Source organism: Scleropages formosus, chromosome 10 (assembly GCF_900964775.1).
Source record: "Scleropages formosus chromosome 10, fSclFor1.1, whole genome shotgun sequence".
Lineage (NCBI taxonomy): Eukaryota > Metazoa > Chordata > Actinopteri > Osteoglossiformes > Osteoglossidae > Scleropages > Scleropages formosus.
The window spans coordinates 11,387,679-11,415,678 of record NC_041815.1 but is presented as its reverse complement, the minus strand read 5'-3'; the positions used below and the strand labels follow the sequence as shown (position 1 = coordinate 11,415,678).

The 28,000-nt window shown below is 40.3% G+C and overlaps 1 protein-coding gene across 5 annotated transcripts; it reads right to left on the bottom strand.

Annotated features, from left to right (window-relative positions):
- c2cd3 (C2 domain containing 3 centriole elongation regulator) lies at positions 1-27,892 on the bottom strand. Of its 5 annotated transcripts, none has more exons than XM_029255311.1 (34): positions 27,753-27,892; positions 27,239-27,566; positions 25,839-26,102; positions 25,535-25,692; positions 24,791-25,005; positions 24,414-24,625; positions 24,063-24,198; positions 23,540-23,695; positions 23,258-23,405; positions 20,671-20,810; positions 20,305-20,487; positions 19,870-19,982; positions 19,656-19,774; positions 17,779-17,922; positions 17,084-17,527; positions 16,512-16,663; positions 16,048-16,291; positions 15,479-15,662; positions 15,041-15,224; positions 14,636-14,808; positions 14,250-14,385; positions 13,872-14,140; positions 13,691-13,768; positions 12,047-12,664; positions 10,996-11,325; positions 10,740-10,878; positions 10,259-10,323; positions 9,910-10,115; positions 9,625-9,755; positions 5,988-6,131; positions 4,618-4,808; positions 3,558-4,296; positions 3,248-3,356; positions 1-361 (listed from the first exon to the last, which is right to left on the bottom strand). In XM_029255311.1, exons 2-34 carry the CDS (start codon positions 27,300-27,302, stop codon positions 209-211), a joined length of 6,741 nt encoding a protein of 2,246 aa, XP_029111144.1. In that variant the 5' UTR covers positions 27,303-27,566; positions 27,753-27,892; the 3' UTR covers positions 1-208. The 5 variants fall into 5 exon arrangements, with proteins under 5 accessions (XP_029111144.1, XP_029111147.1, XP_029111146.1 ...); XM_029255314.1 differs by having other exon boundaries at positions 1-343; XM_029255313.1 differs by having other exon boundaries at positions 20,305-20,484.
- Between the last annotated feature and the right edge of the window lie 108 nt (positions 27,893-28,000).

Genomic DNA, 28,000 nt, shown 5'->3' with positions numbered 1-28,000 from the left:
TACAAAACAAAAAATTTATTAATAAAAACACTGCAAATCATAAATGCATTACAAAGTCAGAATTATTAAAATCTCATGATCTACATTGCTTACATTACTGTACATGACCTTCAGAGTATAATTACATACATTATTTATACATTTACATTGCAGCCTAAACAGCAATGATTCAATCACATAATTTTTCAAGGTGTAAAAACCACCAAGACTATTTATCATCTGGAAAATGAGATGCAAATATCTTTGCAATTCTCTTTGTTTCCTCGTTGTTTGTAGAAGACATATTGAGCCTTGGTCGTGGAGCTCTTCGAAAAGGTAATCCTGGCTGATCCGGTCTTTGTGTCTGAAATGACAAACGCATCTGTGACAGAATCAGTAGAATTACTGCTTCCCTAAGGTACTGATATAATTTAATCAGCTTTCATTTTATGGATGTATGAAAGACAAAACTTTTTCAATAGTTAGATACATCACTTTGGACAACAGACCATCCTAGTTTTTCAGACAGCAAATAAAAAAAATTAAATTTATATTATAAAATGTTAACCAGAGCTACAGCAATATTTTAAATGATGACGCTCATGACATTTACTTTAATACTTAAATACAGAAGTCAGAATCTTCTGTATTTATAGTGGCTTGCAGGGAAATCAAATGAAATTTTATTTCTAAGAAAAGTGATTTTGAATATAAAATTAGTCTTCCAAGGAACAAGCTACTTACAGTATGTGGAGTTGCTATAAATTTTTGCGTTTTGCTTCAATTACAAAGCATATGCTTCAACAAAAGAAAGGTTATAAAATCTTATATGGATTTTCAATGTTCAGTAATTACAGATGTGTGCATGAACGGTCGGTTTCCTCCTTGAATTGAGAACCAGACAAACCCTCTGCCCATGACCCGTGACCCTGCAGTGAAGTAATCCTATCAGAGATGTCTGGATGTTGGAATTTGGAATATATACAACCAGTTGCAACTGGTTTTTCCGACACCCTTTTTGACCCCCGTGCACACACTATGATAAACAACTAGAGGACTCCTGTCTCCACCCACTACAGTTCCTGAAATCGTATACAGCACATGCTCACACCACCACCCTTCCAATTTCCATAAATAGATATTTGTGGAGAGGATCAGGAGATACAGCAGAAAGTAAACTATATAATACATCTGTTATTTAAAAAAACCTATATGTTAATAAAACACGTAAAAAATAAAATCAACCTCGCTACAGCCTGTATTTAGGGTAGAAAGTACTACTATGGTTGAACTACACTGGCTCCTCAATTTACAGAATAGGGTCAGGAAGACTGTTGATAACTTCATTGTTTGTAACTCCAAAGTTATTGCCCCCCCGCTCAATTAATAAAAGCAATGCAGGTAGTCGGGTGGCCCACCATTTATTCATGCATTAGCTTGTGTAAAATCCTTAGAGAAATTTTATCATTAAAAAATAAATGAAAATAGAGGTTGTTTGGAGTCAACCTTGGAAATATGGGATGACAAGCAAGGTATACCATAGGTTGGATGCCAGTCCATCACAATAACACATTTTTAAAGTTCAAACTTCATTAAAATTAAAATGCACGTGAAATGCCAATGAAATTAAAATAAAAATGCCTTCGGTTGTACTCTTTAATTGTGACTGCTGACTGATTCATCCCATAAACATGACAAATGTTCTCCAGCTTCTGGATTGTACGGATAATAAAATATTATCAACAGATTCAAGTAGAGATTAGTTTCTGTAAAAAATCTTTTACATTGCTATAATAAAAAAAGCATTTAATTTTAACATTTTTGTAAATTTCAATTAAAATCAAAAATAATTTTAAAAGTGAAAATAAAATACCTTCTCTCTACAAACTTCAATGCTTAACATTGACTAGTTTATTCAGTATGCTTATAAAAATTATTGTCATCTTGTTACTGGTTATTGACACTTAGGAAAACCAGACACAGGCTGTAAAAATCCTGAAAGTGAGGTGAATTAAGGTAATCCTACACTCCTGTTTCTATTGTGAGTGAATTTAACTGCCAGCTAACAGCTGTGCATGGTTGCTTCTGTTCCAGAGAAATTTTACAAAACAGAAACATGAAGAAAAAATAAAACTAAAAATAAACTGAAAAATGTATATTTAAAATGTGCAACTTGAACAATTGTAATACAACATGTCAGTATACTAGGTACCAGGAGCTTTACAAGCAGAACACCTTTCATGTAATGGTTCAAGTTTGCCTTGTGACAAAGCAGCTTGGCACTGAATAAACACGCGAGAGGATAAATGCTGTGATGCTTCACTATCCCTGTGACAAAGGTTGCAACTGTCCTGCTCTTTGTCATGTGGTTATATTGTGACATGCTTGGCATGGGGGGGTGGTAGAAATTTTGGCCCTTGGGAAGTCTGGCAGAAGTGCCAGGTGTCCTACTCTGAGCCAGCCCTCCTTTAGTTTGTTCCATGATACATGCTGGCTGGCCTGTTTGGCATCAGATATCACCTCTGATGAGGGCAATACCTTTCTCAGCCATTGGGCACTGTCCTCATACCCTGAGCTTACGCAAAAAAGTACACGGTGACCTAGACTTGCACTCTGGGTCCTTGGGTCAGTGCAATAAAAATAGAGGGATGGATGGCAACTGGGTTTTGCAAATTTATAGACTATACAAGATGTTTATACATTGGTCTCTAGCAATAAATGCTTGAGTTCAATTTCATCAACAAGTGAATAACTTGAGGGTGTAAGTCAAACTGAGCATTTTATAGAAATGTTTCAGCAAGTATCTACATAATCTATTTTCTTGGCATTTATTATAATATATACACTGCATAGATCTGCAGCTGAGGTAATAAGGAGCATGAAATTTAAGATTTTTCTGGACACTGTGGCCAGGGCACAGTCATTATTGCCCTCTTCTGAAAGTACTATAACACTTTACATGTACCATCACATTTTCCTGAACATTATCAAATCTTCAGGTTCTGTCCTGTGTCAGTTTTATTATAGGAAAGTTAAACTTTTTTTTTTCATTTTGAAAATATTTTTCAGGACCACCTCTGATGTGTCAACTATAAAGATTTCAGTTTCCAGTATGAGTATAAATTCTGAACTTTAGTTTGTATGAAGTACAATAAAATTTTCAAACAAACATGATGGCCATTTTAGACTTTCCTACTGTACGCTGAACATTATGAAAAAAATGGTTTTAGGTCTATACAGAGCCTCTGGAGCTGTTGGTCATACTTACTGCAGTTGGATGAGCAGTTGGGAAAACTGGAGCCAGATGCAGGGCCCTCATGGAAGCCTCCAGGTTATGGACTGGAAGGAAGAAATTTGGGATCCCCACACGATCAAGGCTGTGAACATTATATTAAGAAATACCAACACCTTTGAAGCCTGTAGGCTCACACGTACAAGAGGGGAAGGTGATTTGGTACAATGTACTGAATAATATGCGATGAAAAGACAATGGTCTCATCTTCAGTAACGACACTGTGCTGCAAAAACTAGATAAAGAAAAGTCAGAAAGGGTGGTCAGAGTACAAACTTAAGGATACAGCTGAATCCCCTTGTCTTCTCTGGGAGAGCAAGCAATTTCTGAATGATTGGCAGTCATATCCAAGATACTTTCTGACACATGTGACTTTGGAAAGTCTTCCTCAGAATCTTCATCTTGGCCCAGAACAGCCTTGTCAACAGTCCAATTATCACCTGATGGCTGGTCAGGTAGACAGAGAGATGCTGACTTGGAAGCTTCTTCAGCTAACAAACTCTGTGCTTTTTTGTCAGTAGACTGATTGAGCTGGCTAACCTGTGGGGCTTCATGTTCAAGTATTTTGAGTTCCTGGTCCTCCTCAGTACCAGGTGAGCAGGGTTCACCCTGTGGGCAGTCCTTTGCAGGTGCTTCCTCTGACTCTTCCAGGCTTTCTAGGGAAGTCAAGTCTGGTTCAGAAATAACACTTGTCCAGGGGCTAGTTTTGTCTGTCACTGAAGCGACCTCATTAAGTGTTCTGGGTTCAATCACAGTCTCCTCATACTCTTCCTCGTCTTCCTCTACACCTTCATTATGAGATCCTTTACTCTTGCCTTCATCATCCATGAACAATTCACTATCAACTTCATAATTCTCTGGAACAGATGGGGAAGGAGAATCTCTGTCTTTCAGATGCTCGGTTAGGGTTTGACAGTTGAGAACCTGGGTAGTTTTGCTCTCTGCTGTGGGTAGGGCCTTGTCTTCACTTTGGATAGGGTCACTGAAAACACTCTTTGATGTCTGTGGATAGTTTCCCTGAATACCTGAAGTAAGGCAATATAGGATATTAAAGATTTTTCAATATTTCTCCTTAACTCAATGATTTTTCATCCATTTTGAATTATACTTGTGAGGAAGAGAATTATTCAGTATTGAAATGTTGGGGAAAAAATTGCTAAGACAAAACCTATGTTTAAAAAAATTGTTTAAACATTGAATTATAGCATGAGGGTCTGGTGTATAGAAATGAATTAGTATTAATTCAACATTTACTAATGAAACAACATTAATAATCTGAGTACCCATTTAATGAGCATCATTTTGGTGAACATCACAACTGCTCTTCTACTGTGAAAGTAACTTACCCATATATAGGCTTCTGACTTCCCCCACCAGGAAGTCTGACTTCAGCAAGAGCTGTGCAGCATTTGCTTGGGACTCTATGTGCCCTTCCAGCCAGGAACTTTGATCTTCTTCCAACATGCCTGAAAGCACTGGTGCAGACAGCTTGCGGCTAAAGTACTTCTGGATATCATCCAACTCGCTCAGGTTCTTCCTGCCATCCATATTCGAAGTACCAAAAACAAAGCTTACAATTATTCACCCATTTATACAGCTGGGTAATTTTACTGGAGCAATTTAGGCTAAGTACCTTGCTCAAGGGTACTACAGCTGGAGGTCAGGATTGAACCTGTGACCAAAGGCAGCAGCTCTAACCACTGCGCTACCAGCTGTCACTAAAAACCAACTTCCCCAAAAACAGAATTTGGCCTGTGGTTTGAGAATACAGAAGGGGGAAAAAAAAAAAAAAAAAGATTACATTTATATTTATTCATTTAGCAGACGCTTTTGTCCAAAGCGACGTACATCTCAGCAAAAGTAGAATTTATGCATTACATTAAGAGAAAGAAACATAGCTGCAGACATGAAAGTCTCAAGTAAACCTAAATATTTGCTAAAGAACTCTTGGACAGTTGAATGAATGCCATTCCAGTAACAGTAATGCTGCAAGTAGCATTGCTATCTGACAGCACATAGACAGAGCAAAAGTATGTGGGTTTGATCCCCACTCAGACTGTATGGAGTTTGCATGCATGTTCTCCCCATATTCAAATGGGTTTCATCTGGATGCTCTTGTTTCTTCCCACAGCCCACAAGACAAATGTTTCAAGTGAATGGGTGACTAAATTGCCCGTAGTGTACTGCAATGTATACAACATTGTAAGTCACCCGGCATGAAACACTACATAGTAGTCACTATAAATTGCTTTGGAGCGAAATCTCTGCAAAATTAACAAATGTAAATATTAAATATCCTTGAAAATATCCTGTAACCACGCACTGGAGTAAATTTTGTGAACGAACTTGAAGTTTCATCCCCGGAGGCTGAGGAAGGCAAGTTCATATTAGTTATTTCTTAGATGGTTAAAACTTTCGATCTGATCTGTATGTAAATATATGCTCAACACCCCTTTTGAAATCAATTCCCAGAAGCCAACTTGTCCAATTTTCAAGGGGAGATCAGAGTTACGAGCAGTAGGAATCTACAGTGGTAGACCAGTTAAGATTCCTCTAGTCTCTCTGAGCTAGAAGACTGTTGAATACTGCAAAATTTTCAGGTAGAGGTAGAATCTCATGGAATTTCTGAATGAAATTCGGACCTTAACAGTCTTGGGCAAACAGTTAGCTTTTTGACTGATAAATGAATGATATGCTTTCTGTCACAGTGGCGTACCTGAGTGCTGACAACAATGCAGAGCTGGAAGGGAGGGTATCCTCAGCACTGCAGCCATGGGGCAGCACCTGTCCCTCAGACAGGTTTTGGTGGTACATGCGAACCTCAGAAACATGCTCTTCATGGCGGTCGACAACACTGGACCTACAACATTGGTCAATAAAAGTTAAAAATTCTGGATCAATAAGAGATCAAAGAGTTTGGTGATATCAGGGCATAATGCCTAGGAAAGCTGAAGAAATAAGAGAATGACCAGCAACTGGGTGGACTCAATCATAGTGACAAAAGGCAACACTCCTTTTGAGATGAAGCATAAGTCACCAAAGGTGGACACTGACTCTACAACATTCAGAATCAGAATCAGCTTTACTGGCCAAGTATACCTGAGCATAGAAGGAATTTGTTTCCAGTTTAGAGCAAACCTACAGTGCACATTCACACATACAGGCTACATATGCACATACTGAACTAGACATAGACTAATACAAACATGATTATCGATAATGCAGCAGACAAGAACAGAGTATAATGCAGACAGAACATAAAACCATGCAAACATAATACAACTAAATGACCAAGCAAAAAAGTACGTGTTGACCTGTATCATAAAGTGACATTATAGTGCAGTGATTGTCAGTTATTTAGAGAACATACTGCACATGGGTATGATGTTACTCAAAAGATATAAAGAAACTTAATGCACATGGATATGATATTGCACAAAAGATATAAGGAAACATATTACACATGAAGTTGCACAAAAGATCTGAAGAACATGCTGCACATGGGTGTGATGTTGAACAAGTAGGGTACAGCAGTAGTAAAAAGTGCAGTGTAGACTGAGGTTATAGGAGGGTGTTTAGAATCTTTATGGCTGCTGGGAGAAAGCTGTTTTGGTGTCTGGTAGTTCTGGTTTTGATTAGTCTGTATCACCCGCTCGAAGGAAGTAGGGTAAACAGACAGTAAGCGGGGGGGTGAGGGGTCCCCTACGATTTTCTCAGCCCGTTTCCTGACACGGAATATGTACAGGTCCTGGAGGGAGGGCAGGTTAGTCCCGGTGATGCACTCTGCTGACTTAACCAGTCTGTGAAGGCGGCGTTTGTCCGATTTGGTGGCAGAGCCAAACCAGACAATGATTGATGAACAAAGTATTGATTCAATGGTGGCCCTGTAGAATTGGCACAGCAGTTCCTTCGGCAGGTTGTGCTTCCTTAGTTGGCGGAGAAAGTACATCCTCTGCTGGGCTTTCTTTGTTATGGTAGTGATGTTCTTCTCCCACTTCAAGTCTTTGCAGATGGAAGTGCCAAGGAACTTGAAGGAATCAGTGCTGGACACAGTACAACCTTGGATAGTGAGTGGTGGCAGAGGAGAAGGTACTTTCTTAAAGTCAACTGTCATCTCCACTGTCTTACTGGCATTAAGTTCCAGGTTGTTGTGTCTGCACCACAAAGAAAGTGCCTGAAGCACGATGGGACCATGCTTAGTTCCAACGATCTATTGAAGATCTGGGTAAAGATGAGGGCTAGCTGGCTCGCATAGCTTTTCAGGCAGGAGGGAGACACCTGATCAGGGCTGGGGGCCTTTCTTGTCTTTAATCTTCTGAACAGACGCCTTAAATCATCTTCACAGATCGTCAAAGTTGGATGGGAGGAATGGTGGCTGGGTGGAGACTGGGGGAGCGGTGTTGATGGCTGGTTAATGGGCCCCTCAAATCTGCATTAGAAAATGTTCAGGTCTTCAGTCAATTGTTGGGTGTTATCTGAGTGAGGGAATCGTGCTTTGAAGCTGGTGGGGACTTGTATGCCTCTCCGTGCTGACGCCGGATCGTTAGCTGAGATTGATTGTTTCAGCTTCTCAAAATAGCGTCGTTTAGCAGTTTTGATCTCTTTAGTTAGCATGTTTCTGACTTTGTTGTATAATGACCTGTCTCCACTCCTATAAGTTGCCCCTTTGTCCTTCCGTAGCTGTCTCAGTTTAGCAGTAAACCACGGTTTGTCGTCGTTGAATTTTCTGCGAGTGGTGGTCGGGATGCATGTGTCTTCACAAAAACTTATGTAAGTAGTAACAACATCAGTGAGTTCGTCCAGGTTGTCAGCTGCTGCTTCAAATACGCTCCAATTGGTGCAATCAAAGCAGTCCTGCAGAACCAACTTGGCTTCATCTGTCCATTTCTTCACTGTAGTGATTTTAAGTTTGGCAGATTTAAGTTTATGTTTGTATGTGGGGATTAGGTGAACCAGACAGTGGTCTGAGTAGCCGAGTGCAGCACGGGGAACAGAGTGGTAGGCATCCTTTAAGACCGTGTAGCAGCGGTCCAGAATGTTCTTCCCTCTTGTTGGGTACTTAATTGCTGCCTGAATTTTGGGTGTTCATCATTTAGTTTTGCTCTGTTGAAGTCACCCAAAATGATGAGGAGCGAGTCCGGGTGGTGCTGCTCCATGCCTTGAATATGGGTGCAAAGCAGATCAAGTGATTCACTCACATAGGCTTGTGGTAGAATATAGACATTAATCAGAATGAAGGATGAAAACTCCTGTGGTGAATAGATGAGTTTGCAGTTTATGAATAGTGTTTCCAGAGAGGGCTCGCACACTGTTTTTAAAACTGAAACATCAGTGCACCAATCCTCGTTTACATAAAAGCAAACTCCACCGCCTTTAGACTTTCCCATTTGCGCTGATATACGATCTCCGCGGTAAATCTGAAAGCCAGGTAGGTGGACCGCATTGTCCGGCGTTAGGTCGGATAGCCATGTCTCCATGAAGCAAAATGCAGCAGATTGCGATAAGTCCTTGTTGGTTTTGATGAGCAGTTGTAGTTCGTCCATCTTATTCTTTAGTGAGCAAAGGTTAGCGAGGTGTAGAGCAGGGAGCGGGGAACGAATTCCCCGATTGCAGAGCCTTACCAACTTGCCGGCTCGCTTACCCCCCTTCAGTGTTTTCTGTCGGTTGCTGTAGAATGTAGCAGCCGCGCCGACTAGAATGCTCAAAAACTGCGTCGGGTTAATGAGGTTGGGGATCAAATCACTCGGAGTGAGAGTCCATATGTCCAGCAATTCATCTCTCGTGTATTTGAGAGGGTCAGTGGCACAAATAATAATAAACATAAAAACAAATAAACAAAGCACGTAGGAGCACTCTACCGAAGTCGCCATGCGCGGCGTCATCTCCAGTTATCTAAAACAACTGGTGACATCACTTACACAACCAATGATAAAACCTGATACCATTTTCAGAGGAAACAAATAATGAACATTGCAAGAACTAATACATTTTTGTCTATTTTGTCTGTGAATCAGGAAAGGGATCCTGGCTTACTTTTTTCCATGGGCTTCAATTTTTTTAAATAAAGACCAAATAAGTAAACTAAGATCACACACTATTTTAGACAATGCATACAAGCTTTAAGTTATTTTTACTTTATGATAACTTTTTTGATAACTTCATGTAGAACCAAGTTGTTCATTAAAAGAAGCACTGACTATACATGTTCAGGGTGCATCATGCAAGTGGGTATAAAACATTTTTCATTACCACAGATACATGTTTACAGCTGAGTGGTAGACTAGCAGCTGTATCAAAATTTTGTAAACATTTTTAGAACTAAGATTTTCATTTTCATTCATAAATAAATTTACCTTCCAGAGAACAATGCTTCCTGTTGGTCAGGAGAGGAAATGATCCTCTGCTCTGGGTAGCGGCTGATGTGGGTGGGGAAAGTGTTGTACATGGCTGAGGTGTGATACACTGCTGAGGGCTGGAACAGGACCTGCGATAGAACATTTTGGTGAAAGTTGCTAATTCAATGCAAACGTTACAATATTTAATAACGGAAGGAAATACCATCTACATATACCTGTCTTTTAAAGACTGTGACGCTTTAGGAACAGTTTTAGGCGTATATTGTTTTGATGGATACTCACAGCAGAATCCTTTGGGTCCTCATCGTTCGCTTTCTTCCTCAAAGCCTGCAGGTCTTGTATGTCCTCCAGGGGTGAAACTGACACCTTGAGCTGCCCCTGGCACTGCCCATTGAAGTCAGTGATGTTGTACCAGCCACACACAGACTGGAATCCCACAAGGAGAGGGGAGAGATCCACAGAGGCAAACCCAATCACCCGCTCCACATCTACCCAAAAGACACAATGCGAGATCTTGGAACAAAAAAATTACAGTCTAACAATGTCAGGTTCATTAAGCATTCATGTCACCAAACCAAGAGTGTAGTCATGTTTTAAAAAAAGTAGTGAAGATTTGAAGTTGTTGCAGTACCTCCTTTGTGCCAAACTTTGAAAACCAAAGTCTGTTGTGGATCCAGAAGAAGCTGCTTTGAAAGCCTGCAATGAGAATGATAGTGAATTAGAGGAATTTCTTCTGTAATGCAGTCAAATAATTTTATTCGGCACTCCCAATTTAACGTCTTGTTTTTGCATATTTCAAAATCCATACACTCATAATAACCCTGATGTTAACTCAAGTTTTGGAAAGGATTCATCAGTTTTATTTTTGTGCTTAATGTCTAGGAAACCCTAAGTAAATTTGGAAATCATACTTTTTTGTATCAGCTTTAAGTACATGTAGCAGTACATCCTGCAGGGCCTGAGTTTTCAAATCCACTGAGCAACATAAAATTTAATATGGTTCCATTGGCTTTGGAAATGATTAGACTAGATTTTTACAAGCATGTGACAGTGCAGAAAATGATGACGGACAGCAAATGACACAAAATTTCCAGTGTCTGAGGACTGCTGACCTGCTCTCCTGCTGATGGTCCCACACAGGGCAGTCACTGTCCTGCACTACAGGTGTCATAATGGGATTTGAGGAATCAGTGGTGGAATACAACACGCAGCAGCTGGGGATTGCCCCATTGCTCTCTACTAGAGGGTTTCCTGCAAGGTGCATCAGGGGAAATGTTACATGTAAAACTATTGAAAAAAATTACATACAGCAACAAATATGAACAAGTGATCTGCACTGACTGTAAGGATTTCAGCCAAAGGGTTTACCTTTAAGGCTTAGATGCATAGCTCTCTCCACAGTAATACACACAGCAAAGGTGTTTCCTGCATTCAGCTCTGCCTTCTGAGATTGAGGAATTTCAGAACACATGGATATCTGTTTCTGAAGTCTGTTTGGTGTGTCTGACAAGACTGCATGAGGGTGATCGTCCTCCTCTGTGTCCTCTAATCCGGAAATGTTGTGCTCACCTTCACTCTCAATGACAGGACCTGGCTCACAAAAGAGCGAAGTGCCCATGTTATGGGTCATGGTAATATGCACCCTTAGGGCAGCTCCAGAGAGGTCAGGGGCAGAGCATTTGAAAAGTGGATACACCCCTGCAAACCAAGAGATATCACATATTGTCAGTTTCATCTCCCATACCATACTGCCTCTACAGCTCCAAGCCACACTTATGGTATCTCTTAGCTGAATCAAACTTTGGCAACAAATACCAATTTGATGCAAAAGTTATTTAATTTATTCCTATATAGCAAGTGAGGTAACTAGGTATGTAAATGCTTCAATAAATCAATCAACAAGTGAGACTGAACTGACACGAATGTGCCATGTGGCCCTCCAAGAACCAGCAATGCACACCCATGAAGGTAGAGTGTGTGGCGGTGCACAGTCAACACAGTAGTGTGCATTGAGTAATATTCTGGGTTAAGCAAATAAAATCCCTGATGATTAACTATGATTATTGATATAACAGCAGTACCAGACTCAGGATAGATTTGTATTGCATTAAAGAGAAAGAGAGAGAGAAAAAAAACATTTGCCAAGGATTCATTTTCTTCAAGTAAAAGAAAAATAGTGTATGTTGTAGGGTATCAAAAAACAGACTGATATTGCTACATAATTCTTTCTACAGCAAGGGATCTAACAAAATACACTTCTGTCCAAAGTAACTTGCAACTTGGAAAAATACTGTCAATATGTATTTAACCTTAATGGGATTGTAACCACTTACACAAAATATCACTTGTGGCATGTCACTGAGGGACTGAACCCCAAATTTCCAATCAGCCTTTTTGCAGCTTTCAAAATGCCACCCACCTGTGAGGGTCAACTTCTGCTGCCCTCTCTTGGCCAGTGAAGAGAGGTCCACATAGGCTGAGCCCACCAGTCTGTCTGTGTCATGTGGGCGAGGCCTCTTGTGTTTCCCGAAAGCTACCCACACCTGTATCTCCAGAGTTTCCTCCAGCAGATACCAGTGCAGAGGTGGGGTGCTCCTCAGCTCCACTGTCTGGTAGCTCCTAAATGCCATTGTTGCTATAGCATACCCCTCTCTGTGTTCCTCCTTCAGGGATGGATGTTTTAGTGGGGAGCAGAAGGCATCCATGTCGTACAGTTTGTACCGGAAGTAGCAGTAGGTGGACCGTTCCAGACCGACTTGACCAGGCAGTTGCAGGCAGTGCAGGGGCACCCACAACCTGGGTATAGACACGGCCACAGACACAGTCTGTTCCCTATCACTACAAAGGCCTTCTTCTTCCTTTTCCTGCTCCTCTCCATCCACCTCCCAGCCCAGATCTCTGGCAGAGCTTATTACCCATTCTCTGTCCGAATGATGTGCAAAGTTTATTGACAACTGTAGTCCCCCAATTGGACTATGGTGCAAATTAAACATCTCTGAACTCTGGGGCCAATAAAGTGGGAACCAGCCAGAAATTCCTGAAACACAGCAATGGCAGTTCCACAGTGATACATTTAAGAACAATTTAAGCATCATTTATGTTATGTGTCAGAAAAAGTACTAAACTTTGAGAACAGCATAATCTCTTTCAACTTTCACAGCACATCTGACAGTTAGCTGACAGGTATATATATGGCAAGTACATATTAACAAGCTTAGAAGCCATCAGTCATGTGCTAAGCAGAACATCACAGTGCAGCTATTAGCTTTCCTAAGGAAATCACCCTTGGTCTTTCAGTCAAAGCTAGGTCTTCATGTGTTGCTGTGGGATTAATGCTGTGGGAACCTTATGATGAGTAGTGCACTTCCTAGGTTGTATGAGGCTGTGGGTTTAGCACTGTGCCTGTAAGTTCATCAAAAGCATTGAGACACTATTATCATGACCAAGGAAAGCTACAGCTCCACCCTGAAAAACCTCTATTCTAAATGGATGACCACTTGATCGATTTTTAGTATTTCTAATAAGGTTAACAAGAAACAAAGTGGCAAGCTGTGATTTAACTGTAATTTAGTCATGGGTCATTTGTTATAATGAGTGAAACTTGATGCTACTGAAGAATATGGGACACTACACTGCCTTTGTTATGTGAAATCAGTCTTGTTGGGTGGGTATACTCAAATACTGTGTGGTTACAGCTTGAAATGTGAAAGACGCTTCTAGTTAGTTCTATGTTAGTTCTTAAACATTTACGAGTAAACCTAAGACTAATGTCTGGTTTAACATATGTTGAAACCACTGTGCAATAATACAGCAAAATCTGTCACAATAGAAAAAAACGTATGAGCAAAAAAACATTTTTGTTCATGAATGCTTGTGTATTCTTTTTTTTTTTTAAACTCCGTCCAGGAAGAGTATAGCCGATAATGGGTGTGGACTGAGTTGTTTCTGAAAGCTGTGGGTGAAACTAGGTTGAAAGAAAAAAGTAAAAATAATACAGATGTGTCTCAGTAGGTGTCAGTACACCAAAGCTAATAGATTAAGAACAAATTTGTAGTCATCTTACCTGTGCTTTTGTGTACAAGGTCTGTCAGCTGGACTTTCACTGTCCCTAAAACAGTGTCACTGGGTGCTGGACGATCCACTGCCGGAGAGGAAATGGAGAATGTAAAAGGAGCATCTTGTGGTACATTTCAGGAATTAAATAGAAAACCCCAGTCAGTGTCACCATCCATTCCATTTCTCACCCTTGTGGCTTTCTTGGTGGTACACGGTGAAGATGGCGGTGCCACCATCAAGCAGTTCAGCAAGGCTGCAGGTCTCTCCTTGAACCCTATGAGTAAGCAGGCTGCATGGGATCTCCATGTGGTGCTCAAACTCAGGGCAGAAGGACTGTGCCACTACTCGTGTGCTTCTCCTCTCACTCTCTGGGAGGAAGGAGAGCTCCACAACAATGTATGAGTTGACTCCTACATTAGAGTAGTACTGAAACCTGCTGTCATGTCTTGCCATTGCCCTGAAGGTGACAGAAAACACATTATAGTCTGATGTCAGGTCAGTATCTTAACATGTCTTTTATTGAGTAACAGATAAACTCAAGAATGGTGTAATATCACTGGTCTTACCGCATTGCTGCCTGAAGTCCTGCTGCTCTGTGAATATGGATGGCTAGCATCACAACCTGAAGAGCCACAGGCCCATATCGCACATCTTTTGTTCTAACTGATCGATGCTTGTAGTGGACAGAGACATCAATCAATCCTGAGAGGATGTACAGTTAAAAATCAGTGACATGAAACACAATTTTGAGGTAACATTTTTGCTAATGCTGTCAAAATCATTGATACTACCATCAACCCCCATGTGTCAGCTAGACTGTCTGAAGGAAGTAGCTAATAAGTAGATATATATAATCTATAATCTATATATATATCTACTATACTATTTCTAATCTATACATAAGATAGGCTGTTATGTGGATACAACTACATGGTAGAAACAGGTATTCTACCTGAAGGCTGTGGCTGATAGCCAGGGGAGCTCTCAGTTCTGGGCACAAGAGGAAGGGAGAAGACCTGGGGGCCAATCTGCCCTTCACCCTGCATAGTGACCATGGCACACAGTTTGGACAGGGGCAGCAGCCCTTTAGCTACCAACTGGTCCCGAACACTGGGATAGTAATACCTGAAAAGGAACACTAAAGCTTGATAAAAGATAACAAGGTAACCAAGACTCAGTGAAGAAAAGTAAAACGATTAAAACAAAACAAAAAAAAAAAATGTAATAAGTTTTAAGACAATAAACTGCATTTCAAATCAAGTGATAAATTAAGGAACTTCAAAACCAAGTAAAGAACCATGCAACCCTATCAGGGCAAAAACTGAGAAATTAGATTTGCTTCTGTGTTACCCCTCACCTACACCAAACCTCGAACTGGATACCAGGTCTCGCATCGGTGCCATGGCCAGAAAAGGAATGGAGCAACAGCCTCTGGATAGGGACCCCAACAGGTGTCAGTAGAGCATGAGTCTCACTATGGTTGAAGACAGGGTCGGGGACACACAATGTGGTGGCTGTACGAAACTGTATGAGGTCCGCACCTTTGGAAAGTTGGAGGCAGGGATGTAAAACTTCTACAACATGTGCAGTTTTACCATTTCTAACTGAACATGTGGGTGCTGTATATGGTTCTGTATCCATCCATGTACACTTTTCTCATAAGGGCACCACCCGTTTGGATAAATGGTTTCTGAAAATGGATGGGTATATAAATGAAAAAAAATAAAAACAGTACAAATTAAAACACCACCACATTAACATTCGCGAGGAGTATAATGTAGTACGAGTATCTTACTCTTCTCTGGGGAATGAGGGTCCACCTTATGTGCTCTGCCCTGGTCCCAGGCTGGGAAAGTGTACTGAACATAGCAGTCAGCCTCCCCCCACACCGTGGACTGCAGTGGCACAAGCCCCTTCACCCTTTCCACCCGAAACTGGAACATGTGCTCTGTCATAACTTCTGAATGCCCCATGTTGACCTATGGGGAGAACCAAGAGCCCATCAGGCTTATTTACATCACTGTCTATGACAGAACTACAGTTGTTCACCATACATCTCTAACTCACTTATTACAGGATGATGTTAAAATAACAGTACAAAATGTTAGACCTGAAGACATATGGAATATGGAAAAAATGTATGGATAAGTGACCCATTGTAAGTAATGTATCTAGCAGTGTAAGCCACCTTGGTGAATAAGCTGTGTGGGCTGATAACACTACATAGTATCTACTGGAAGTCACTTTGGAGAAAATCGTCTGCTAAATAAATAAACGTAAAATGTTTAAAGTGTGAAATGTTTCAGATTTAAAATTGTATCTTGGTTCATCAGAATTTATCAAGTACTAAAAATGAGATCACACCATTGGTTCTGGGAGTGATCCTGGGTCCAACAAATGGAGTGGTCTTATGGGTTGAGACATGAAAATGAGGTCCTTGCCCCTCAGTTGCTGCAGGGAGGCTATCTGTTCTGCGAGGCCCATAGCCAGAAGGACCTGTAGGTGTCCGTGGCTGCTGCCTGAGGAAACATCCACCACAGGCATGTAGCTGTCCACCCCTACAACAGGGTACTGTGCCCGTAACAGCAGATGGGATATCTTGGGGTCTCTGAAAAAAAGACAATTTAGTATAAAGTGAGAATTTTCATTAAGCTTAGATGGGCTTAATCCCTCTAATATGGAGAGTAGAGCAGTCATCCATCCTGATGCAATTATACCTAATAAAAAATAATTTTCTGGACCTTATTCATTTTGTGAAGAAAAGTGTTCAAGGTACCAGAAAAGTGCTTACAACTTCTGCGGCTGTGGAAATGGATCCTTCCACTCACCTGAAACAGACGTAGAACTGGTGGAGGGGCAGCTTGACCAATCCCAGGAGCCGATCCTGCCAAAAAGTGCTTCTTTTCTGCCACACCTCAATCACCATCACATTGTTCTTCATCCGTTCCAACAGCCTGGAGGTCATGGTCACAGGGGCAACCTGCAAATCACAGAGAGATGGGAACGGCATGAAAACAATTTTATGTTCAGTTTTAAAACCTAGCCAAAAAAAGTTTTCACAGCACACAAAAATGACAAAACAAGCAACTTTGACCAGGACAAGCAGTTCATTAAAATGAATTCTTTACTCTTTAGCTGACATCCTTGTCTAAGGCAATGTATAGTGTTACATTTGTAAAACTGGTCATTTACAATGATTTATCATTTATATAAGATTACAAATCTATGGCTCTAAGCACTATGTTCCCTATGTGCACTACTGCATTCAGCTATTAGCTGAGACACTAATACTTAAAATCAAGGCTGTTAGGAGTAGATGAATTTCATTGGGCTGCTGTCCAAACCAGTAGGACAAGCCTGTGTCACATACTGTCTCAGACAATCCACACCTGCTAAATACCTGTATAAAGTTGAAAGTTGGATAGGTTTGGCCCCAGCTGACTGCTGACTTGCTGGACTCATCAGTTCCAAACAGCTTACACATGAGGTATGTCTGGGCCGGCCCACAGCTGAAATCCCTGCCATTTGGTATCATAAGCAGGACATGGAGCAAAAGACTGTTTTCTTCAGGTTGCTGGAGGGGCTTACCAACAGGAAGAATGGAGTGGGGTGGGGGACATAACATGTCCTGGACAGGAATTAAATCTGTTCTTTGCTTGTTCACAAAACCAACTGAGGCATTGCTGTTGTATAACTTAAGACTTTGCACAGGAGTGCTAAGGTCATCAGATAATAAGGCAGTCTTCTCATGTGGGCTGGAGGGATGTTGAGGAAGCTGAGAAGGGGCTTTGGAACCACTTACAGATGGGAAACTTTTTTTGCCCACATCCATTTCAAGTGTCACCTTGAAAAGACAAAGAAAATGTTCTGTTGAGAAGATCATTATTAAAGTGGCAAACAAGGGTTAACCCAATACAATGTGTATATGAAATATAACCTCATGTATATATGCAATATGCTACAAACACATATCAAAGAAAACATGTTTGAAAAAAACCACAATCAAAATATATTCACTTTTTAAACATTTTAATTTCTGTCAAAGCAGCAACAGAAAGGCCTTCTACCACTCAATCTTGCATCACCAGGCGTTACCTTGAGAGAACCCAGGTCTTGCATTTTCTGTCCCACCTCCACACCTCCCTCCAAGCCGAGCACTGGCAGGATTGCGGTTTTGCTCAAATGATTGCTTTGTAGCATGGAGCGCAGAGGAAATATGGCTTTTCCAATGGGTAGTGGCTTACATTTAATAAAAAAAAAAAAATAAATAAATAAAAACCAGAAAATACATCATGCGTAACTTAAAAAAACACTGGATAGAACTTTATCTCTGTCAGAAGAAATATAAGAATGGGCTACACTCCCTTCAGTGATGCTAACTGCCAGTTATAACAAGTAATTTTTTCCCCATTCAAAATTTATCATCCCACAATAACCTATAAATCATCATTGTTTTAGGTAACAGAGTCAGTACTATTTAGCCACTCTGTCTTGAGTATGAAGAGCTAGAAAAAACTACTGGTTCAGTCCTCCAAGCCTGTAGCTGAATAATCATGTGCACCTCATTTCAAAATTCTTAAAAATATAAACCCTGGTCTATAGTGAACACGGAACATTAAGAGGCTGTCTTGGAATCATAACTTAAAAGTTCCAGGCATATCCTTGATAGATATACAGGTAGATATAGGTAGATATACACTGATCAGACAAAACATTAAAACCGTCTGCCTAATATTGTGTAGGTCCCCATCGTGCCGCCAAAGAGCTCTGATCTGTCGAGGCATGGACTCCACAAGACCTCCGAAGGAGTTCTGTGGTATCTGGCACCAAGACATTAGCAGCAGATCCTGTAAGTCCTAGATGTTGTGAGGTGGGGCCTACACGGATCGGACTTGTTTTTCCAGCATACCCACAGATGCTCAATCGGACTGAGAGCTTGGGAATTTGGAGGGCAAGTCAACACCTTGAACTCTGTCATGTTCCTCAAACCATTCCTGAACACTTTTTGGAGTGTGGCAGGGACACTGCCATCAGGGAATACCGTTGCCATGAAGGTGTGTATGTGGTCTGTAACAATCTTTAGGTAGGTGGAACGTGTCAAAGTAACATCCACATGAATGCTGGGACCCAAGGTTTCCCAGCAGAACATTGGCCAGAGTATCATGCTGCCTCCGCCGGCTTGACTTCTTCCAATAGTGAATCTTGCTGCCATCTCTTCCCCAGGTAAATGACGCACATGTACCCGGCCATCCACATGATCTAAAAGAAAATGTGATTCATCAGACCAGGCCACCTTCTTCCATTGCTCTATGGCCCAGGTCTCATGCTCACGTGCCCACTGTCGGCACTTTTGGCGGTAGACAGGAGTCAGCATGGGCACTCTGACCGGTCTGCAGCTATACAGCCCCATACGCAGAAACCTGCGATGCACTGTGTGTTCTGACACCTTTCTATCATGGCCAGCATTAAGGTTTTCAGCAATTTGTGCTACAGTAGCTCTTCTGTGGGATTGGACGAGACGAGCTAGCCTTTGTTCCCCACACACATCAGTCAACCTTAGGCGCCAATGAGCCTGTTGCCAGTTCACCGATTGTCCTTCCTTGGACCACTTTTGGTAAGTACTAACCACTGCATACTGGGGACACCCCACAAAACCTATCGTTTTGGAGATGCTCTGACCCAATTTGCCCTAGTCAAAGTAGCTCAGATCCTTACGCTTGCCCATTTTTCCTGCTTCAAACACATCAAATTCAAGAACTGACTGTTCACTTGCTGCCTAATATATCCCACTCCTTGACAGGTGCCATTGTAAGGAGACAATGTTATTCACTTCATCTATCAGTGGTTTTAATAGTGTGGCTGATCGGTGTATGGAATAAAATGGTTTTTGAAATAGATTTCTCAGAATTTAATTTTCAAGAAAACATAAGAACTTTGGTTGTACCAAAACCAAAAGAGCCTTGCCTACAAACCTTTTTCTGAGAGCCTTTCCTGGAGTAGATGGTAAATGTAAGTTCTGTGTTCCACCAATGCTCAATTGTTGTGCTAATAAACTGAACTTGGAAGAGTCCATGCTGCTGAAAACTCACCACTGCAATACCAAGAACAAAATTTGCATGAACAAAAACCTTTGCATTCATTATAGGAAATATTTGTATTACACAATTGCAGGGATTCAGAACTTGCCTCCTCCATCAGCTTTAGAAGAGGCTAGTCTGGTCAGTTCTTTAGTCATGGTTATTGGACCTCCATCATGTTTAGCAGAAGCAACAGGAAATGAATACTCTACAAAATACGTGCTAAAAGACAAAGACAGGTATAACATCACTTATGTTTACAGAGAAAATTTTACAACTGTAGGTTAGCAGGCAGGTAGTGTAATGGTTAGAACTGCCACCTTGTACTTGAAGGACCCAGGTTTGTATCCCCCTACCTGCTATAGTATTCTTGAGCAATGTACTTACCTTAAATTGCTCCAGAAAAAAATACTCAGCTGTATAAATAGTTAAATCATTGTAAACAGCTCAATGTTGTTTTTTTCTGGAGAAAAACATCAGCTAAAATAATTGTACTGTAAAAATCATGTTAGAGACTCACAAAAGTCAGTATTTTGAGCCATACCATTTCCAGCTTGGTAGAGGGTGGAGTCGATTGCCCGTAGGTGGGGTCTCTGTGGGGATGTTCAGTGTGTGAACCAGCACTCTGACCATTCTGACCTGACCCAGCATGGCAATCTGGTCCAGACTTAAACTGGGCACTACGGCAGTTTTTGAATTATGCATTGCATCTTCCTGGACCAGTCTACTGACAGAAAATACAAACTTTACACCATTTGACAACATAGGTTGGAGACAATACACTGAAGTAAAAAATTAAGGACACAGGCAGAATCAAGATCAAAGCAGATATGGAGACCAGAAACACAATCAGAGTAAAACATCAATAGTTCCTAGTACTTATCAAGATTTGAGGTACAGATTAATTCACCCAACACTGTTCTTGCCATCAGACTCTCTTGGATGCTCTGCCATTTCCTCCCTTCCAGAAGGACTGTTCTGCTTTTTTCCGGGGGTCCTGGAGTCTTTCTCACCAACAAAGTCATTTGAACTGGTATCCAACATCTGCAACTGAGGGGAAAAAAGAATAACCTTGTAAGTGCCAATACTGACATTTAAGACATAGTCTTTAGGTGACTGAACTTTGAAGGATCAGTTAGTTATCAGTTAGCCTTGAAATGCAACACATCCTCAGCTGTTATACAACAGGGGTCTCATTCAACAAAAAACGGCTACAACAGCATAACAGCATACGTACCCCTTTTTCAGACAACAGACGTATTTTTTTCAGTACAAAAGTATTTACTGCATTGCGTTGTCATTGTACTTCTGCAACAGCTATTCTGTGCAGTGCTTGTGCCAAGACATTTCAAGACAGAGACATTATTACGCAAATGTAATAATAATAAATGCAACTACAGTATTTATAATAGATAGAGACATAAAAAGAGATAAAAAATGTGATGATGAACAGAGGATAGGGAGGAGGCTGAACCCAAGTGCAGGATCCTTTATTCAGAATTAAAAGGCTAGATATGTTCTCATGGTCCGGGATGGGCGGATGTTCAGTTGATCGGCAAACTGAACACAGGTTAGGATCCGAAATTGGGGTCAAGGGACGAGGCAGGCGTTTGTTATCAATGAGATGTGGAATGGGACTGGGGAACGTTGAGGAACAGGAGTTGAAGAGCAAAAAGTGAGGTAGGTTTGAGAACACGGGGGTGGCAGTTTTTGTCTGGAGTGAGATTCCACAACTGGGAAGAAGTGTCTTTTGTAGCTGAGTGCTCTCAGAGAGAGAGAGAGAGAGAGAGAGAGAGAGAGAGAGAGAGAGGGGGAGAGAGAGAGAGAGAGAGAGAGAGAGAGAGAGAGAGAGAGAGAGAGAGAGAGAGAGAGGGACAGTGTGTGTGTTGCATGCACGTACACACAGAAACATTAAAGAAACTTATTATGAACCACAGTATATACAATAACTAAAATTTTTAAAAGGTTCAATTATGAAGTTTTCATTTGATTAATACTTAAGGGGAACAAAAATCAACTTCTGGTCACCAAGAGGGTGGTTCGTAAGTATGGGTTGTACGTAAGTTGGACGTTCGTAACCCGGGGACTGCCTGTATACATGCAGTATTCAAATGGTGGATGCTTGTCTCCTCTCTTTTATACAGGAACTGAATGGAGACAGATATTCCTTCAAGCAGTTAAAGTGGTTATGCTTCTTCGATCACAAAACTGACTACAAAATTTTAAAGTAATGAACTTTTAGCTCATAGGAGAGCTAAAATAGCTCATACTCTTTACAAGTATTTAGTATTTATTCTTTCATAGAGAGAGCGCTGCTTTGTTCACATCCGAAACACACAGCTGTCCATTTGCTGAAATTTATTAATTTAGGCGATGCTTTTCTCCAAAGTGATGTACAATTCAATGCAATCAAAAGTTCATGTCACCAAAGGACAGATACAAACATGAGATTGTTGAAGTGTAGTCACTTAGGCAATACCACAGTTCTGCAGCTGCTAGTACATCAGTAGCTACATATAAAATTTCAAATAGTTGAATTATAGAACTGAAGCTGATTTTCTGGCGGATTCGGAATTACATTTGCTTTATGAACGTTGAGTAACAATCCAAATCCGGGCCCTAGTTAAGTTCTTGAGTAGAGGACCCAGTATATATATATTTCCTAATTTATCACAATGAAAATCTATATAATATATAATGACTCTATAAGTTCAGATTTGCCTTAGTCAAAACAATTGATTAAACTGATTAATTACTAATTTGTAGAAATGAAGTATGAATGTGTAAAAACAATTACTAAATAACTGAGCTTTTATAACGAATACTTTTACACTAGCATAAATAAAGCCTTAATCTAATGACCAAATAACATCTAGCCTCAAACTTTTGTTAGTATTCTACACTGTGCATTTAACTGCATAGTGTCCATGTACTTTGCAAGAGTGGGGAAAAAAAAGGAATAGGAGAAAATAGGAAGTGATTTTATGAACATTATTTCCTTGTATCATCATAACTATAAGCTAAATTATCAAACAGTGTCTCCAAAAAGGGATTAAAAGAATATGAAAAAGGCACTGTGGCTGCAGGTGCGGCTTCTTTATACCCCACTGCTCTGATTTCATGCAGGTGCGGGCGTTTGGAGTGAGGTCGTATGCGTGACAGAACTAAACCTTTGTCCTAACCTTGGGCCCACATTCCCATGAACCGCAATTTTTTGATGTGTGTTGCAAAGTAGCGCCCATTTGTTATTATGAACCATTGTATGTAACAACTTGAATTATTAATTTAGGCTTTACTAGGGTTGGTTCATAACTATGGGATGTACTGTATGTAAGTGGGACTTTCGTAACCTGGAGACTGTCTGTAATATGAGGAATGGGTGTATATAAAAGTTTGATTAACAAAAAATTTTATTGAACAATTTAAACATTAAAGTTCCACAATAAGATTTACAGTCCAAGGGGGCAGTAATGGATATCACAGAGCCAAGTACTTACTGGGGCTCTATAGAACAGTTTCTCCAGGAGGCTCTGGTCATAGTGTGGGTCACCCAACTCACTGTTCCCGCACACACTGCTGGCTCCAGAGGAAAGATCGGGAGGGGAACCTTCTCCATCCCAGAATGGAAGCACTAATCCATCCGGGCTGAATAAGACAAAAAAAAAAAAAAAAAAAAAAGCCAAACAACAGAAATTGTAGTGTTTATCTTGCTATTATTGCATGAAGCTTCTTTGTGCACAAGACACATTAACTGAAGTAGAAGTCCAGAAAAGAATCACCTGCCCAAGAGCAGCTCAATAGCCCTTTTCTCTGTGTCAGGGACCCAAATGTGACTAGGTTCCTCAGGGGAGTGCTGGTCCTCCTGAGGATAGATGAGGCTGGGCTCTGGACGCAGGAGGTCTTGCAACAGCTTCCCCGAAGAGTGCACGGATGGCCTTAGAATTATAACATAATTACTATAGATAGAATTGCCAGCAAAAATGACAATTTGCCAACATGAAGTTTTATTTATTTTTTTTTTTTTTATCTTTCCGCTCCTGTGCAGTTATCTGGGTTTTCCCCACACTTATTGTTTAAGTCATTAATTGTTCGGAAGAGCACTGTACAAGAGCAGGACAAAATAGACAGCTACTTTGTCACGTTATGATATGAGAAATTTTATCATCTGCAAGTTATTTATCTAAATACCTATTAACTGTAATTATTAAGAAACATTTTCAGAATTTAGTCACTTGAAAAAGAAAAACATGGTGCTTAACAGCTAGAGAAACGTTAAAGAAACGGGTAAACTTTAATACAAACAGAGCTGTTATTGCAGTGATGTTGTCCTTTGGCACCGGGAGGGGAATGTCCCTCAGGATCATTTCAGAATCGAGGGTGGATTTCAGTGCTGACACTACCATGGCATTTCGAAGCTTACTACCTCGATCTAACAGAACTGAAAGAGAACAGATGCATGTAAATTCAGAAGAGAACATTTTATACCTTTTTAACTGTTATTTTGAAATGAGCAAATAGCTAAGCAGAGCTCCTCCTATATTAAATTATATACCAATAACAAAAATTTAACTTTAGTTAACAAAGAAAATTCCTTAAACCTGTAGTGCTAATCTTTCAGTGCACTAGAATCAGCCAGGAACTATACTGGTTAACCTGAGAGGATGTCTTTGGAATTCTGACAGTCAGCATCAGGGCTTTGAGGGGAAGAACTGAAACCCTGAACTGCAACATGGCTCAACTCTTCATGGGGGGATTTGCCTGACGAGGGTTTGGGCTTCCTCATAACTTGTTCTGATCTAATCTCAGATGAAAGGGCATCCTTCTCATTGCTACCAGTTGTTTGGAAGTAAACATGGTCTTTTCCCCTGAAAGGAAAAAAATATATATATTGCACATTAGAAAATCCAATGGCCAAAAAAAGAGACCCATTTGTCTTCATGTGCAAAAGATTATTATTTTCATATAGTTCTGATTAAGGTTTCCTTTACTTTCTTTTGAAAACGGGCAGTTCAATTAGTTAGACATTCTACCTTGGTGTGTTCAGCAAGCTACTTCCGTTTGACTTCTTTCCATCACTGATCAAGACATGAGGTGAAGATGAGCGTACCACAAAGTGTTCTGAATGGGATGCATGCTTAGATGTACGGCACACCTCTGGTGCTCTTGCATTAACGCTCATATCTGTAGTAGAAACTGAATTGCTGCTGTCATATGCATCTGTCAGAGGTTCGAGAGCAAGTGACACCTGCAGGAAAATATGCACTTAAAAACTGCAAAGAAATTCTTTGTATACCAATTGTTACATATATGACAAACTGAGCAGTGCTAAGTACACTTAAGTTCTTATAACTCTGGAATGATGTAAAAAAAAAAAAAAATCACAAACTGTGTCAGCATATTTTAATTCTAAATAAAAACAAGAGTGATGAAATTAGTGTAAAAATCATAGTATGACTGTAACAAGTACAACACCATGATAGCATTTATTAAGACGAGTGCAACAAGCAATCTCAGGCCATTTCGTCAGCTCTCACCAACCACAGAGTTTATAACCAAATTATACGTGGAAAGACTAAAAATTATTTTTAATGAATTAGTTTAAAAAATAAGTTTATTAGTACCTAATTAGTCCCAGATAGATACAAATTCTTTGAAAACAACTGACTTACATAAAAAAATACAGATTTACATAAATAAAAAAAAAATGTGAGCACTTGAGAGAAAATGAAAACAAAATCTGAATATAAGGAAAAAAAAAACTATGCATTTAGTACCTGCACCTCTCCCAGCTTTTCAGATGTTGGGGAGACCAAGGTGAAGAAGCCACTGATGGAGTGGGACAAAGACAGTTGGGCAATCCCAGCAATCTGAACCCGACCAATAGGAAAATGGTCTGGTTTAGTCAGAGCTTCCAGCACCAAAGTACCCATATCTGTAAACCATCACAAAAACAGCTCAGACCATCTGATGAAATTTATTCTGTTCTATTATGGTAAATAAATGATGCTGTGAACTATAAATATGATGCTATGGAATTTGAAGAACACTGCCTCTGAATAAGGCTCTTGCAAACATTACCTGTGAGGTAAGAGGTAAACTGCTTTGGCCCACAGCGGATGGCATAGCGGGCTGTGGTCCTCACTGCCCCCTGCTCTGGTCCAGACTGTGGGAAAAAGTTTGTTCCACCAGATGACTCTCCCCACCACCGCAGCCTGACTATCACTGTCAAGGGTGGCTTTGAAATTATCCACAACACCCGGCTCACTGTCACCCTGAGGAAGCACCTAAGCTGGCCCCCCACAAGAGGAGGGAGACTGGTGGATGGTATCACATCACTGGGAACTGTGAAAAATGCATTGCAATTCAGTTCAGGATTCAGAATGATCACACAATCAATTCATTATGCATGCAAGACAGGTAATTTTTTTGTGTAATGCATTTTACATTTCAGTTCATCCATTTTGCTACTGACATAGCTATTTACAATTTCTTGACCTTTTATAGAGCTTTTTACTGAAGCAATTTACCCTTGCTCAAGGGTACAACAGTTGGAGGTGGGATTCAAAACTGTTACATTTGTGTCCAAAGGCAGCAGCACTAATCTCTACAGTACCAGCTGTTAATTTACAAATAACACATAACAGCTGGTACTGTAGTGGAAACAAACAAATAACAAAATTGTTTGCATGAAACACATAAAAATAACTGTTCAGGTGGCAGTAGCTGGCACAGTGTTTAGAAATGTAACCTTGCAGTTGAAAGATCCCAGGGTTGAATCCCTTCAGCTGAACTGATATGTTACAAAAACCCCCTTGTGAAAGCAAATTGGTCATCAGTGTAACGTTGATTATCTAAGATAAGTCAGCTTGGACAAAGTATCAGCTAAATGATAAAACATCCCCTGCGATACACCATCTGATCTATGAGAATTCAACGTTGATGAGATTTATTTAACAGCCCAAAAAAAATCAACGCATTTCTTTCTTTGTATTTACAAGGAAGGAATGAATTCTGACAGTTGTTGAGCAGCACGGGACATTTAGATTTATTCATTTACAATGGACAATTTTACAGACAGGGACCAAACATGTCTTTGGACTAGGAAACCCAAACACAGAGAAATGTGCAGGAAGGATTTACATGTATTTTTTATATGTATTGCATTTTTAGTTTATTTTTGGTAAGCATAACATTTCACAAATATGTTTTAGCATTATGTTTTCATTAATTTCATACATTAGAATCAGACATTGTTTTGACTCTGAGCTGTGTGATAGCTATTTAATCATCATGTGTAATGGGATTTGGTGATAATTTTAGCGAAAAATGGTAACCGTTAAGGACTCAAGAACGCATAGTAGGCTGGGTTTTATAACCGCTGTGTGTGATGCCGATGGTTACTCGGATCTGCAAGTTATAAGTCTTATCCGTTCACCGGCGTTGTCAAAACAAAAACACCGCGGCGCAGGTCCGCTTACCATGATTCAGTGTTGCTTTCTTTCTCTTCCCCCCTACTTTCGGTTTAATTTTCTTACTCCTCATTCCCGTCAAACTCTCGCCAATAGTAAAAGAAAGCAAACAAGTGTCAGTTTCCCACGGCGTCCACACCAACACACCGCCTCATCTTCCCCAAAAACTTCCTTTTTGGTGTGTCAACGTTTTGCTCTTCCTCTCTTCCCGCCTCAACCGATGAGCTGCCGTTTGTGGAACCCGCTGAATTGTGGGATACAGGAGGACCAGGTCTCCATCACGTTATGCTGACGTACGACTTCGTTTTTTTCCTCATGCAACTTCAGCTGTAAAAATCTTTACGCATAGAAAAAGAAACGTTTATGTGGAAAAATTAATACGAACGAATCAAAATATAGAATTTTAATTAAACAAATTACAAAATAAAGTCTAAGTGTACTGGAACTAGTTGACCAGTGTGAAGAAGTACCTTAGAAAACAATTGAAATAACAAGCCACTTTAAAAAAATATATATATTTTACCAATCTGTACAGCCCTGTATCTCAGTCATAATCGGAGACCATTTTTTCTGAGTTTTATCTTTAAAGTTTGCAAAAAAAAAAAAAAAAGTATCTCAATTTCATGTTCCAATTCTTCAGTTGGAGCCGTATCTGTCGTTAACAAAAACATTACGTCACCTTTTCACTGCGTCATACTCTCAACAGGTTAGAGTACAAAGCATCTTGGGAACTGTAGCGGACTACCATTCCGGATCTGTTTGTTTCAAATG

Bases quoted from the DNA above. Each gene is read 5' to 3' on its own strand.
- c2cd3 (XM_029255311.1), bottom strand. From the start codon at position 27,302: ATGAGGAGTAAGAAAATTAAACCGAAAGTAGGGGGGAAGAGAAAGAAA. The intron at 3,357-3,557 runs GTATCCTTAAGT...TAATGTTCACAG, and splicing joins GAAGACAAGGGGATTCAGCT to CCTTGATCGTGTGGGGATCC. The intron at 362-3,247 runs GTAAGTATGACC...ATTCTGTCACAG, and splicing joins CAACTGCTCATCCAACTGCA to ATGCGTTTGTCATTTCAGAC.